Source organism: Lonchura striata, chromosome 9 (assembly GCF_050655825.1).
Source record: "Lonchura striata isolate lonStrDom1 chromosome 9, ASM5065582v1, whole genome shotgun sequence".
NCBI lineage: Eukaryota > Metazoa > Chordata > Aves > Passeriformes > Estrildidae > Lonchura > Lonchura striata.
Genome location: NC_140711.1, coordinates 26,941,689 through 26,957,507, shown reverse-complemented (window position 1 = coordinate 26,957,507; position 15,819 = coordinate 26,941,689). Strand labels below are relative to the sequence as shown.

The window sequence follows — 15,819 nt, the reverse complement described above, 5'->3', positions numbered from 1 at the left end:
CTGTGAGTTTCTCTGCCTGACATACAAAGCATAATGTGCATTTACCAGAAGAGTTGAATCTGGGGCAGTGCAGCCCAGACTAACCCCCAGTTGGCCACAGATTGACTCTGGTAGGTGCAGGAAGATCCTGAAAGCATCTTCAACTTATGAGGTCTTTTTGAATTCCTGGTGGATAGTGGGAGAGATTCCACAGCTGCTACTTGATATCACTTGAAAAGCCTGCCCAGTTCTTATCAGAGTGGCACTATATTTCCATGAAATATAGTTTAATTTTGGAAAATTTGTATTTTCTATAGGAAAAACTTGGTTGGAGGATGATTTTTTTTTTTTTTTTTTTTTTTTTTTTTTTTTTTTTTTTTTTTTTGCTTAGAAGTTGCTGCATACTGATTTGGCATAGTGATATCCTTGGATTTGGAGGAATGTTGGAAAAGTGAACATTTTTGCTGTGCATCCAGTCACTGTAAACATTTTTCTAAGTGGATCATTGTGGGGCATTTTGCATTCTCTGGGATTTCACTTAGGAATGGGATGGATGAAAATTATCTATGACCACAAATTTAGGGGTTAAATTTCACTGTTCTGAATTTTTTTCAGAATTAATACATGTCTGACAGCATAAATGTTTAATATAAATGTGATTGTAATTTTCAGAATTAGTTCATGTATTACAGGTATGTGTATAACTGTGCACAGACATCTAGAAATTAGAGAAAGAAAGGAGGGGAATATTTAAAACAGGTGGTGTGGGACAATATTTCTATTGCACTGGCGCAGCAAAGTTTTTACAAAAGATATTTTCCCTAATGCAAAAGGTATTGATTTAATGTAACTCAGATGCAGGGCAAAATATGAAGTGACAAACCACATTTTTCAGAGAACTTTTTGTTCTTTTTTTTTCACCATGGCTCTGGGTTGTTATGACTTACTGAATCTTAGGTATTGAGGGAGAGTGATTTAGTAGTTAGAGAGTTGAGCATCACTACAGTTTATTTATTTCCCTAATTCTTTCTCTTGCTGTCTCATAGTTTCTCTTCTTTGCTCTCCTGTAAAGGGAGTATTGGAGCTTACAAGGTGATGGGTGATGGGGTTTAGAGGTGCTTTAATGTTGTTTTGTGCCAGGGGTAATTTTTGATGCTCAGCTTTATCTTGGTGAATAAATGTGACTGATTGTGTTGTGCCAGGCTGTTCCACCAGCTCATGTCTGGAGTTCAGCATAAAATATTTAATGTCTTAGGTTAAATCCTCTGGTGGACAACGTAGTTGCCTACAAACCAAAGGGTCATTTGCCTTCCAAGGCTGGGGTAACCTGGACATAAAATGCAGTGTCAGGAGTGTAATAGAGTGTGCACAGAAAGAAGCAGAAAGAAAAGGAGATGAGAAGCTCATGGTCAAAACTTGAACTCCTTGCTTTGGAAAAAATCACCGTATTAGGTCTTAGGGATGCTGCAAATAAAGACAAGAAGGTTGTTGGAGAAATACATCTCTGTGGCATGAAGTATTTATTTCTGAATGCATCATCTTTTTTGGCCAGCACCCCATTTCTAGGTCTAAAATAAAAGCACAGCAGACTTAGAAATCAGACAGAAGTTGAGTAAAACTGCTCTGAGTTTAATATAATGAAATGAACCTGTTAAGCACTCCTAGCAAATAAAGCAACCGGTGCATTAGGTGTGTTTCTTCAAAATGCTTTTTTCTGATATTTTCCAACTCAGTTGCTGAATATCATTGCAACCTTAACATCACAAAGGTTTGTGGTAAACAAGACAGTCTTTAACCAGGAAGGTTGGTCAGTGTTCATTTTTGGACTTCCAAGGAAACGAACAGTGATAATGGCTTTTATATATTTTCCAATAATACTAATTTCTCTAGATTATTTTCTTCTTAGCCCAACCTTATGATGAGTACAGATTTCAGTAACTTCTTGATGGGCAACTGCATGAGCAAATACGGGGGAAAACAGTTGAGTCACGAGCTTGAGCCCCATGAGAATAGATCAGAAGCCAGCATGATGCAGTATTACAGAAACAGGGCTTTCTTCGAGCCATGGAGACTCTGAGTCACCAGGACAAATTGTTTTTGTTATTTTATTTTTTTAATTGTGTGCTGGGAGGGCTAATGCACAAACTTGTATGACCCAGTGGGTTGTTTTGCTGCCTGTTAGATACTGTTGGATGTGCAGCAACTTTTGACTCCAGGTTCCTGTCCCTTCATCAGCACTGCAGTGCTGCCTGGTCACTGAAATGGTTTGAATGGAAGTGAGGAGAAAGAAAAGGAACACAGCTGTGGAACCTTCCCTCTTTTGAGAGTGAAGCACTTTGGTTGTGGGTATAATGGTCAAGTTATGGGGACTTAAAAACACCATTCAAACTCGAGAGGTTTTGAACAAAATTTATAGTTTCTATAAATGGGTGGATAGCAGAAATGCTAGGAAGGATTTTCTTTATTTTTGTTTTATTGATTAAAAATAAATAAAATGAAACAAGGTGGGTGAGATCTGTGTTTTAATCAGTCAGTTTATCCCAACCCTGGAAGTGTTCAAGGCCAGTCTGGATGGGATGTGGAGCAGCTTGGTCTAATGGAAGCTGTCCCTGCCCATGGCAGGGGGTGGAGCTGGTTGAGCTTTAAAGATCCCTTCCATCCCAAACCATTCTGTGACTCTAAAATTAAGGCTGCTATGCTCCCCATTTCTCTCAGGCCATACACAGTCCTTGCACTTGTTTGCACGTGCAAACCACAACGACCAAAGATCCGTTTTAGAATTCTACCTTTTGAAAAGTGTAGCATTTTTTTTTAAGTAAGACACCACCCATGTTTTCTTAGCTGCCACTTCCCCTCCCTTCCAGTTGGAGTCTTCACTTCCTTTACTCTCAGATGTTAGATCCTGACAGTAGAGCTGAAGTAGAAATTCAAATAATCCAGAGGACAGTTTCTCAACCTCAGGTTGTTAAGAGGAAATCAAGAGCATTCCTTGAATAGTTGCGAAGTGGCTGAATCCCTTCTCCCCAGCCCCACTCCTCTGCGAATTCCTCTGCTGTTGGGTGATCCCTCTGCCACCCCCTCAGCCTGGGAAGGACCCCAAAAATGGGATTATTCCAACACAACTGAGCCCGTGGAGCCTCCTGTGAGGGGCAGCCCCCTCAAGGTGCAGCTTTTCCTCCTCTGCAGGGACAGAGACGCCGAAGACCTGGGAACACTGAAAGAAAAACGTCTCACTGACAATGTTTGAAAACTTTTTAATAAGCTCTGAAGAGTGATGGCCAGTTGAAATGCTCACTCCCTGGAGGACAGGGGGCTTTTAATCTCTATCAAGCTGCACGATTAATGCTTTGGGTAGTAAATTAGTCTCACAGTTGCTGTAGCCAATGAGAAACTCCCTTTATTGCACCTGAAAATTCAGAGTATTTCAAAAGTGCTATGGAGAAACTGTCCTAGAACCGTTCTGGTTAGAAGTGTTATTTGAATAATTAGAATAATACGTGATATTTGGTTCTCATTGACAGTTAATTTATTTAGAAAGGGCAGAGTCTCACTCTCCCACTACATCATGCTGTGTGCTAGGATTTTTTTATCTAGGGACATGGGGAAAATAAGAATTTATGGCTTATTTTTTGAAGGATGCAATGCTGTCGGTAGCCCAGAGGCATATTTTAAACACAGCTCAACTAACGTGCTCCGTGCAGAGGCTCAGCTTAGAAATATGAGAGATGAAGTGAAAACGAGGGAAGGATGACAGGGCCCTTCAAGCATGACCTGGTGACTCACAGCCTTCCTCCTCACCTTGAGTGTTTATAAATGAGAGCAGGATGTGAAAAAGTGAGTTAGTGCCTTTCTGGGATAGCGGAGGAAGAGTCTGCTGGGGTTGAAGCTGTGAGGAGGAGCCAGTCAGCATAACCAGTTTCCTGGGGCTCAGGTGGCTCTCAGGTGGGGTTTGAGCATCTTCCTTTAGGCCTGGTGGGACTGCAGGATGTTCAGATACCAGCAGCTAACAGAATCAAGGCTCTGTGAACACAAGTGTGGGAAAAGCTTGGAAAAACGGGTTTGTTTGGGCTAGGGAAGAGCAGGTTTGAAGGAGATGGGGCAGTGAGGGATTTCAGGGAGGGCTGTTGGAGTGAAAATAACAGGAAGATCCTCTGTTAGGAGTGGAGAGTGAAGAAGCAAAAGCATTAAAGGAAAAGTGCAGGTTTCAATGCGGAGGCAGATAGCCAGCGGGAGACTCAGGTGGGGATTTCATGGAGCTTTGGTCACTGGAGATGCTGAAGAGGCATCAGGAGAGGCTCAGGTGGAGCTGGTGCTCTGGCAGCTCCCTGTTTCAGGGAAATACTTGGCTGCTGTGCTCTCTGATCCAGGAGAACAGTGCTCTGGTTGAGACTTCTCCACTTAAGATGCAGCTTCTAATTTTTTAATTCTTAATGGGAATTTAATTGTGAAACCTCTGTGAAGGAAGGAGGAGATGGCTCTGCCTCTGGTGAGCAAACATCAGCTGGGAAAGCCCTGGGCTCACCCAACAGCATCTCCAAGCCCTGAGCTGAATTTATATTTTATATACTTAATATAAAGTATATTTTATATACTTTATATTTTAGCTTACATTTTTTTCTACCTCAATTCTGGTGTAAGTGCAGTACTGTAATAAGACTCCCAGCAGAGGGACAGAGATTATTAATATATAGTGAAATTTGGTTTTAATACTTACTGAATATATATATATATGCATGAATGAAAAATATGTATATGTTATGTATAGATGAAATGTGTTTTTACTCCAGGGAGATGGAAGTTCACCACAGCCTCACCAAGTAGCCCAGCATGAGCCACCAGTGCTGATGATTCTCATTCCCTCCCCACCCTCACGCGATAGAGAGTGCTTGTTTGTGACAGGTAGATATTAATTGCTGTGTTTTTGATGAGCACATTCAAACAGAGTCTTTTAGATGATTCACTGAAGTTCAGGATCCAAACATGTCACAAATAGAACTCGTCAGCCCTGTGATGGTGATGGCTGGCACTGTGGCAGTGCTGGGTGGGGAGGGAGGGTTGGAGCTTTGGTTCAGTTCAGTTTCCACAGGCTGGCTGATGTTTCTCCCTGTGGGTGGACAGGTGAAGAATAGCGATCACCTAATTGCTGCCTTGTTTGGGGCAGGTGGAAGAAAACATTCTGTGTAACTTCATTGTTGGCCAGGTTTGGGTCCCTTGCTGATTGTACAGTCCTTCTGGTGTTGCCATGGGAATGAAATAATTATATTGTGAATAATGGGAGCATTTTCTTCTACTGTTGCAGGAAAGTGGACTTGTATAATTACTGCTGCCTTTGATGGAGGTTGTGCTCAGAGCTGAGTGTTCAGTATTTGTATAAACTTGTTGCAGAGAACAAAACTTTCTGCAAGTGAATGCCCTTTTATAAATGTGGCTGAAGGCTGACACATGCACACACACACTCCCCAAAAAGCATTTATATCACTAGAATGTGTTGAAGAGCTGTCTCAAAATTGAAAAGGGAAAAATAACATTTTTAGTGATGTTTTCATGGTTTGTTATTTGTCTTTCAGGCAAATAGTGTCATATTGTATGTAAATGGAAATGCTGCTGATAACTGGTGCAGAAGTAAAATAATTCTCATTTCAGGACATCTGTTTCCCTTGAAACTGGGTTCTGGTTAAAAGTTAGTCCACAGGTTATATAGGTCTGGTGGGAAGCTGATCTGGAGAGTCCTAATCTTCCTTTAGCTGCTCATAGTTTTAGCAGTGTAAAAACTTTATAAATGAATTTGTTTTTTTTAAATGCTAAAGCAGAGCCTGATGCTGACAGAGCTCTCCTATCATTTGTGTGGCTTGGCAGTAGTTCCTTGATGGGTTTTCCCCATTTCTAAGTTCAGCTTTGTGGTCTGCTTTTCTGTCTTGCAGCCTCATGCAGGGGCTAGGCTTGCAGTTTTCTGTGAGAAGTCTCTTCTCTCTCACACTTCTTGGTAGTGCTGTTCTCTCTGTTCCTCTGTGGACATTCTGGCATGTTTCTGTCATAAAACAAAGGGTTATGCAAAGGAAAAAGAAGTTAGTAGATATGAGGAAGACTTACTTTTTTCCAAAACAGAATATTTTTTTCCTGTGTTACCCTACAATTTTTTTGCAGTCTGAAGTTTTAGTCAGGCTTAAGTATTGCTTCGTGACCTAAATCCTATTCTGGGTTTGTGTCCAGTTGTGTTCCCACAAACTTCCTGTGTGACCCTGCATCAGGCATTTCATTCCTTTGTCCCACAGTTTCACTTGTGAAGCGAGGGGAATAACAACCCTGCTCCAGCCAGATGTTCTGGGGATGGATTCGTGAGTCCTTGTGGGGTAACGTGGTGCTGGGTCACAGAAAGGCTTTTGTGCTCCTGCCTCAGATGTCAGGATGTCATCTTGGGCTAATATTCCTCACGAAATGAATGCCTCTCCAGCTTCAGGTTATTGTGTTGTGGCTTGTGTGCTAATGGATTAATTTCAGATGTTTTCAAGTAGTTGGTTGTTCTCTTTGTTTCCAAAGTAGTCCTAATTTATTTAACAGTATTTGCCATTCAAGTCAACTGATTTTAGACAGATGTTTGTCTCTTGTGTTTCAGTCTAGACATTTATGATTTACAATCTGTAGCCCATCTGGTGAATTGCCATGGGAATATGCTTATTTTCAATGCTTGAAGTATTGCAACATGCTCTTTGCAAGTGTTTTTGCAGTAGCGACTGGTGAGCCAACCATCAGAAGGGGTTTATTTTAGCAAAAGACTCCGACTTGTTTGTTCAGATTAGGACAGGAAAATACTCCATTTCTGTTCAAAAAAGCAACAACAAAAAACGTTCCACTCCAAAATGTTGCCTGCAAGTTGAAACTCTAGAGTGATAGATACATGGGTCTAGTTTAAAAAAGAAACAAAACCTACGTGAAGAACAGCAAGAAACCTGAAGAATCCCCCTTTTCCAGCTCCATACTCTGTGGCTGAACAAGTTTACTTGTCTAACCTTTTTGAAAGACTTCAATGAGCTTTAGATTGTCCAAGTTTCTCATGATGTGTAAATTTAAATGTCATTGCTGCAGACTGTGGTCACTGGTGTTTTTTCACTGGTGTAGGCAGCCAGGTTCTTGCCCCAGGTGCTTTCTGTTTCCCTTCCAGCCCCATGGCAGGAGGAGAAGCTGTGTATGCACCAGGAGAGGATGTGCCAGGCTGCTAAACAGCCTGTTGGCCTTGACTGGACTTTTCCCTGCTTGTTAAATCAGTGAAGTGTGGTGAGCCCCAAAATCAAGGTGTAGGATGGCAGGTGAGGAGTGGGACACCTCTTCATGCTTCAGGATGAGTATCTCCAAATTCAAACCACTTAATGTTTGAAACAACAAAACGTTTGATGCTTGAAAATTATTAATTGGTAGTTCTGTGGTGAGTTATTCTGAGTTCCTCTCAGAATTTATCTGGGGTAGTGCTGCTGTGTGACTGCTGTAGCACTGTGGTCACTTTGGACAGGGCATGCTCAGGGCAACTGATAGTTTTTAGTTAATTTCCTGTTTTTACAGGTTACTGCATTATTTCTAGAATATGCCCCAAACCAGAACACAACATCTGGGAGACACACATTGCAAACCAGCACGCTGCTGAGGAGGAACCTTGTGGTTCTGCCATGAAAGCTTGGGGTGCTGTCGTTTAACTCCAGCTCGGAGGTGCTCGAGCCTCCTGCTCCAGCAGCAGCTCCGGCCACACCAGCGCCTTCCAGGAGGCTCCAGTGTAACCAGCAAAGGTGCTGTCCTGCAGATTAGGCAGAAAATTCTCCAGGAGCTGCCTGCTGGATGAGTTTGGCACGCGTTTCTGAGCAGTTTGGTTGAGTAAGTTTGTCTGCAAAGCGTTTGATATTGAAAGCATCAGTCAAACCCAGACTGGAGCCTGGCTGGTGCTGTCGGGTCTGTGGCTGCAGAGTCCAAGGGCTGAACGTGTCATTCCAGCCTTTGGGGTTTGCAGTTTGGTCTTAATAACGATTGTGCACTGGAACTCTGAGACACCAATGTGTTTTTTATAACATGCATTGGTTTGGCATTTTATTTTTAATTAAATTTATGGAAATTGACTTGACAGTCTGTGGGAGTGAGTAAAGAGCTGTTATATTTGTGGGATTTAGAAAAAAGCATGAAGTGGTCATAGAAGTCACAAGGAGCTCAGGAAGGGTTACCTACATCAAAAGTGCTTCAATCTCCCCTGTCAGGCCTTGTGTGTGCACATATGGAGGTGGCTGTACTCAGTGGTTAAGCCATTCACCTGCAGGATTTCTCAGGCTGATTTGTTTTTGGGTTTTTTTTTTTTTTTTTTTTTTGGTTGTTGTTTTGGTTTTTTTTTTTTTTTAGGCTGTACCATTTGTATTTGTTGTGGCATCCAAGATAATTTGAAATTCATGGAGCCATTTCTGTTAAACCTGAGGGTTTTTGGTAATGTTTTTGTACTCCTCAAAGGTGAATGAATCACTTAATACTACTAAATTGTGATCTGAATAGAAAATAAGTAGTCGAGGTGCCAGAATTCTGAATGGGCATGTGGCAGGCATCCTTTTATTCACATCTCAGTGTGTACATGAGGTCCTCTTAAAATTATTGACAAGTCTGTAGGGATAAGACTGTAGGATAAAACTGCCTGCTGCCTATCTCAGGCATGGGCTGATGCCGTGGGGATGGCCAAGTGCTGGACACGTTCCTTAGCATTTATCAAAGCACAGGTAACATTATTTTAGCACCTTCCACAACCCTGCCTTTGGCAGTTTGAATGCAGCATGAGTGGGACTTTTTTCTGCCATTTGAGACTTCTCCAAAGGTATTTTTTAAAGCTGTCAACCCTTCAAGCACTTAATATTGTTAAAGCTACTCGTTTCCCTCTAGTGTGGAGCTGCTTTAATCTACAAATTCACACTGATCTAAGGACAAAGTATTTAGATCTTGATCAGCAGATTTAAGATCCTGTCTTAGGAACTTGAACAGACACCTGGGAGTTGACTCTGCCTTGTACTGTAGGTGAACAGAGTTAAGTTAGTGGCCAAATTAGTTCTTGTCCAGGAGAGAGTGCAGTTCAAAATTGTGGTGATAGTGGTATGTGAAAGCTCTTTGCATCCTGTTTTATTGGTTTTTACCAAGTGCTCTGATATGCTCATGTTTGCTTATACTAACAAAGAGCTCCAGGCTGTGGCCAAAAGGCTGGGAAGAATGCTCACCACAGCTCTGCTGTGGAGGGGAGAAGATGAATGGAAGGATCCAGGGTTGTGTTGTTTTGTTTTTTTTTTTTTTTTTTTTTTTTTTTTTTTTTTTCTTGTCATCACCTTGTTTAGTCCGTAAGCTGCTTTGAGAATAACCAAGTGGAGGGAGAAGACACGTGTGCCTGACAGGGAGCCTGTTTGTGCTTGTTTCATTGAGGAAATTGTTCCGGAACAGCTGCTCATCCATGTGAAAATGCAAACCCTTGGGTCCCAGCCAAGGTCAGCAAGCCCTGGGTCATTTGTTTTAGCAAAGCAGACCAATTTGCCCTTAATTATCTCTTCTTTTCATTCTGTCACACCTCTTGCTCCATAGATTTACTTCCTGAGAAGTGCCACATGTGAAAGATGTGATACCAGTTCTGTTGTGGATCAGGGAGAGGCAGAATAATTTTTCATGGGTTAATTTTAACTGTTAATTTTTATAAAATTTAAGGCATTTACCTCCCTGGATTTAATTTTTCGCTTAGCTAGTTCAGTAGGTTCTTGTTATTAAAATGTACAGGATTCTTTACTGATTTTGAGTTTGAAAATTAATTTCATATTGTTTCTCTGCTAGTGCAGGTATTGTGGTGTGAAATGGTAAATTGGCATGTGTTTGCTGGAAACAGGGCTGAGAAATTCCTGAACTTCAGGAAACTTCCATTAACTGCTTTCAGAATGGGAACTTTGAGCAAAGAAGCCTGGTAGAGTCTGGTAATTGCAAAACAGTCACCAGAAACTCTTTGTAAAACATATGCCCATGTGCTCTAACTAGATGTGAAAAAATATTCTACAGGGGGCATAATAAAGAAAAGTAATGCTCTCTGAGCACTCATGATAATGGCAAAATGACTTTTTTGCCCTATGATGTTATGTGGAAGGACAGAAATAGGAAAGAAGTGTTTCTGTAGCTGGAGGAACTGAAATGCCAGATTCTGGCTTCTATAATTTAAGGAAAGAAAACTGATTAAAGTGATCTTTAATGCACGCATTAAAGGTCACCAGGGAACAAGAAAAAAAGCATACTTATTCCAAAACTGGTTTTGTACAAGAATTTTGAAAGTGTTAGGGGTTGCAACCCAGGCTATAATTAGCCTTGAAAATCTTGGGACAGAACTTTCTCAAGTACATTGTGACATTATTCCAGAAGGAATAAAAATGACCAGAAGAACTGTCAATCTCTGCTTTCCAGGGCAAGTGGGAGAACTGAGGTGGAAGAGAGCCCTGTTTTGATGTCCAATAAAACATGGCACAAGAAGGAATAGAATGGTGGTGGTTGTTATTTTTGTTAGACTGAGTGTGCAGGTGGTTTTTTAAAAGAAAATACATTTGAAAAATCTTTCTGGTTATTTGAAATGGTTAAAATAATCAGCTTTTATGCCATCAGAGGGGTGGCAGAGCAGCAAAAGGAAATAGGTGTTTGGGAAGAGGAGGAGAGGCTCAGACTGGGGTGTCAAGGTGTTAATTAGTTCTGCCACTGTATGAGACTGAGTTGCTTCTTTTACTTATTCAAAGTTTTATTCTGTTAAATATTATGTGTTGGAAATAGGAAAACTGCTCTGCCAGCTGGGGACAAGTGGGGCCTGGCGAGGTGGACATTGGTGCCTCCAGCCTGGTGGCTTCTGCTTTTCTCTTCTTCCAGAGGAAGGGGAATAATTGCCTTGCACCTGCATTTTGGACAGGGCAGCCCTCCAGGAGCCAGAGGAGATGTGCTGCATTCCCGGGAAAGGAGCTGGGGTGGAATTTGGCCACTGGCTTTGTCAGCAGAGGTGGCCAAGCACTGCTGGCTCAGTTGCATCAGGAACTCAGCAGACAATCTGCATTTGTTAACAGGTTTGAAAAGTAATCCAGCGAGCTCGCTTCAGTGTGCAGCATCTCTGGTGGAATGGAAGGAAATTTTCTCCTTTAAATAATTTATATTGAGCCACAAGCTTCAATTAAAACCTGCAAAGTTGTGATTCCCAAGAGTATACAGTACTTCCAACCTGTGAATTCAAGCAGCTGAGGAACATCCTCCTCTAAAGTTCTACATTTTAATAGGTCAAAACTATTTAAAATAACAAAAAAATACTAAAAAAAAAAAAAAAAAAGAAAAAAAAAAAAAAGAAAAAAAATCCCCAAAACCAAATAAACAAAATCCAAGCCAAACAAAAGATATGGTTTTGTTTTAGTGTTAATTAAGGAATGGTTGGACAACAAGAAGAATCTTTAATAATTACTGAGACTCATTGAGCTGTGGAGGTGGGGGGGGGGTCGGGTCTTTATTTTACTAGCACTTGAAGTTGTTTTGATACCATTGATGAGCGGAATGCAGTAGTGTGTGCTAAAGTCATTTGGCTAACCCTGAAATCAAAGCAGTGGAAACAAAATCTAGCTGCAAATCACCAGGCTGTCAGTCTTTTAAAACCTGTTATCCAAATGACTTTAACAGTTTGTGGGTCATATGCAAGGTTAAGACTCATCTTGCACGGTGCACGTTTTGATGATAAAACACAATATTAAGTTTTTTTTATTGGAGTGGAAGTGTTACAGTCAACAGTATCAGTGTGGGAGTTTGATTTCTTCCTGCAAGTAGATCACTACTCCGTATGAGCAGTTGGCACAAGGTTTGGAAGGACAGATATGAGGCATGCTGTGCTGCTCATTTATTGTGTATATCTGCTCTCTGTGTAGAAACTCCAAAGCTGTTCCATTTTGAAGTTTAATTCCAAGTCAGAGTTGCTATTTTTGAGAACAACTACCCAATACATCTGTAAGAAGTTTTGGTGAGGGGCTGAAACAGGTTATGCATAAAGCTTCATTCTACTGAGCAACATCTACATACAATATTTAAATGATTGTTTATTTAAATGGTGAACTCAGGATTTTTAAATTTATATCAACAGTTTTTCTTGTAGGTTTTTGAGTTTGAGAAATCACTGACAAGGAATGTATCGTATAGCTGTTAACTATTAATTTTACATATTTTCAAGCATGTTCTGTCCTGAAAAACTGAACAGCTCTTGAGATAATCCTGTGTGGATTAAATCCCAAAAAAAGCATAATTGCACGTTCACAATATCAGCCTTTACCTTTTATGAACTGTCCAGCTTACTGTGGAGCAAAACTTGGCAGTGTGTACGGAGTAAAGTGGATTCAGAGAGAAATAAAAAACTCAAAAGAAGTTTGTGGAGATTTTTTTGATTGGGAAAATACATTTATTCAAACAATATTTCTGTTGTGAACCAATTGTCACTTCATATTTTTGATGGATTTAAATACAGCCATTTAGTTGGCAGCTCCTTCCCAATAATCTTATCCTGCTTAGGCTGAATTTTTTCCATTGACACTAAAATTGTTGGCTGTCTAGAGAGACAAATACTGTTGTGAGGGTCACAGGGTAAGAGACAAATCCATATGAACTGAATTATAACTAAAAACTTTTTTCCTCTTATTGGGCCTGTAGTGTAGGTAAAGTTCCCCACATAGTTAAGTGTAGGGAAGTATGAAGTCCAGCAAAACCAGATCCAAAATATTTAAGTTTAAGCTTCAGAGTTCCCATTTTCCCTCTACACTTGATGATGGTTTAGCATATTTCAAACCTAGATGTGAGCAGTAAAAGCTGTAGGGGCTGGTTAGACTGTAAATAACTGGATAGAGAAAAGAAACCAAGATAAGAGGGGGTAAAAATAACTCAGATGGATTCCTGTGTGTAACTTGGATTCTGGGAGGTGGGAAGTTCTGCTGATTGTACCAGAAGCAGCAGGAGTATAAAAATGCAGCTGGAGAGGGAATGACTGCTAATCTTATGTGGACTGGTTTTGCTGATACCAGACAACAGACTGTGACTCAGTTTGTTGTTGGAGATTTCATTAGATTAGCCTAAATTTTAGGAGCAGTCACTCCTACAGGCCATTGCATCCCATCTGTGCCTGAAGTGCTTCATATGTTTTAGTGTTCAGCTTCCTTCCCTAGAATGTGATATGGTTTGGAGATGTTGGATGGCTTCTCCATCAGAGAAGGTGATGGAGTTTCCTTTTGTGTTGTCAGTCAAAGCTGAAATTCAGTTTGCAGTGACAAGGAGCAGAGTCCTGCTGAGCTCCTCTCAGGAATTGGACCATGGGGGCAAATGGGCTAATTAACAGTTCAGTGTCAGATTTTAATATGTAATAAGGAAGGAATGAAATTCATTTTTCTTTTCCAAGCAGTAAACTCTGATTGCAAACATCTGTCTGATGTTTGGGGGGTTCATTTTACTGACTGCTCCATGTGATGTTCCCAGAGTTAATGGGTGAATCAGTGAGCAGTTGAGAGAACTATTTCCATTTTATCTAGACACTTTCTTTTAGCTGTAAGGCTCCATTTCCAGAAGCACAGTGGTTATGGCACTTGCTTTGTTGTACTTGTATTCAGTGCCTCAAAATGGAACTTGCATGTTCAGGGCTGGATTTCAGAGTGGAAACCATAAGCTTCTTGCTTGTATAACCACATTCCAAGGTTAGTCTGAATAGCTGAGATAATGAATTTGGTCTTTGTGCATTCTTAAATAGATAGATAGTTTTTCACATATGTGACTTTTCTTTTTTTGCTACAATTGGACGCTTTCCTTGGGAGCTGCCTAATTCCAGGCTACACAGTTTCTGCTTTGTTCCCTGCTCCTATGTCTTTGACAAGAATAACTTAAACAGAGTTCAATATAGGAATTGTGGGCTGCTAAAGAACATATTGTGTTACTGCTTAATGCTGTATAAGTTGATCAGTGGGTAATATAAAGTCTGTGTTCTAGCTGTTTTATGATGAAAATATTATTTCAGCAGAATATATGGTAAAGTCATTGAACAATGATCTTATTCTCAGAATGATGGCACAAGGCATTTTCCATTTACCAGAAATTAGTGGAGCTGCTCATTTTGTTATTGCAGGCTTCAAAAATCAAGCTATTTTTAACCTTTTCTAAGCCATTATGCTATTTTTTTAACTGAAAAAAACCTGATATCTTATTACTCTCTTTCTATTAGGACCAGCAGAGGTTCCCATGATGTCACCCAATGGATCCATTCCCCCTATTCATGTGCCTCCCGGTTATATCTCACAGGTATGCTTCTTGAAGAATTAAAACTTTTATCAATAAAATAATAAAAATTTTAAAATGTAAAAGCAAAAGCATTGGTCCACACAGAGAAGTCTACTTGGTTGAAGTTTAATTTAGAAGTTTTAATGGAAATGGTAAGACATGTCTTAATGCCTTGTGCACGTGACTGATAGTACCACCCACATGTGCACAAGTGACCAGGGATGTGCACCTTCCCACCCTGGCATTTGGAGTAGATTTGGGGTTGGAGCACCAGCAAAAGCTCTGCACACAGTCTGAGCCTGTAAATGCAGCTTGGATTGTTTGTGAGAGGGGGAGAAGTCTTGATGTTGGGCAATGCCTCAAGTTCTTGTGTGACACTCAGAAGGGGTAGGAGACCATGGAAGTGAGAGAAGGAGCCACTCTAGCTATAAAATACACAGTTGATCCTCCATATCTTCCCAGCAGAAATCCTGCAGCATACCAAGAACTGGGGGTTTTGGTGTGTTTTCAAGAATAAATGTGATTTAACTATCTATTTATGGAAAAAATGAACAAAGTTTCGCAAAGCTGTTGGGTTTTGGAATTTTTGAAAAGCTACTGCTCTTCTGTGTAATAACCCCAGCTTACCAGTCTGTTCCTTCCATCTTCTGCAAAGCTTGGACTCTTTCTGAGGTAAGGGAAAAAAAAAAATAAAAGAACAAAATTCAAGATTGACATAAGGCATAACAGCTGTGAACAATACAGTAAATCCAATAATGTCACCATTTTCCTTGAGACCTGGACCAAAAGCTTCTTTAAAAGTGCATGAAGTATTTCAGATATCCTTGATGAATCGCATAAGAACTTTTGATAGATATAGTTTGGCATCTTGTTAAGCAGAAAATAAATGATGTCCTGGAGTCTCTTCCCCTCCCCAGGAAACATGTGAGTTTGTGTAATTCTGAAAAATTGTGGATGGCGTCATACTTAAATCCCACAAAATACTGCAATCACTCTGTGGTATTTTGACTTCTGAACAGAGTGAAAACACACTTCAAGTAAGAGGGAATTTGTTAGCAAGCCTAGGAGAGAGGGCAGGATGTCAGGGTGGTCCTTGTGCTCCTCAGCCCTCCCAAGGGGAGTGGTTGGAGTTTTGAGACAGCATTTGCTGCCTAATGCTCCTCATGGGCTTACCTAATTTAATAGACTGGCTCATATCATGCAGAGGTTTATAAATAAAGATTTATTTTTCCTTTGAAATAACTTTTAACACCTTTTTAATATTAAAATGTTTATACCTCTCCACCTCTGTGCTGAGATAAATGGTTGGGTATATATAATTGGAATGCTTTCCAAACCAGAGGGGTGAAAGTCTTCCAGCTGTATCTCTGTCTGAGCCCAGTTCTTCTGTAAAGCTTTTTGTGGGGCACCATAATAATTCCACTAAAGAAGCCTTTAAGTGGTTTCTTAACAAGAAAAAAATCCAACCAAAACCCCTCTTCTGAAGCAGTTTTTCCAGGGAGCTGGAAATATGTTGTAAAGTTATAGGGGGAAAACTCT

General features: G+C 40.5%; 1 protein-coding gene across 4 annotated transcripts in view; it reads left to right on the top strand.

The window, feature by feature from the left end:
* The window catches only part of FNDC3B (fibronectin type III domain containing 3B), a 188,077-nt gene that overhangs the window by 77,626 nt on the left and 94,632 nt on the right, over positions 1-15,819 (top strand). For 3 of the 4 annotated variants that reach the window (XM_085587356.1, XM_085587357.1, XM_085587358.1), the window contains exons 4-5: positions 14,225-14,301; positions 14,875-14,952. In XM_085587356.1, coding sequence (XP_085443482.1) covers positions 14,225-14,301; positions 14,875-14,952 — 155 coding nt within the window. The remainder of the gene's footprint in view (positions 1-14,224; positions 14,302-14,874; positions 14,953-15,819) is intronic. The other variant, XM_021548251.3, reaches the window with a different exon arrangement.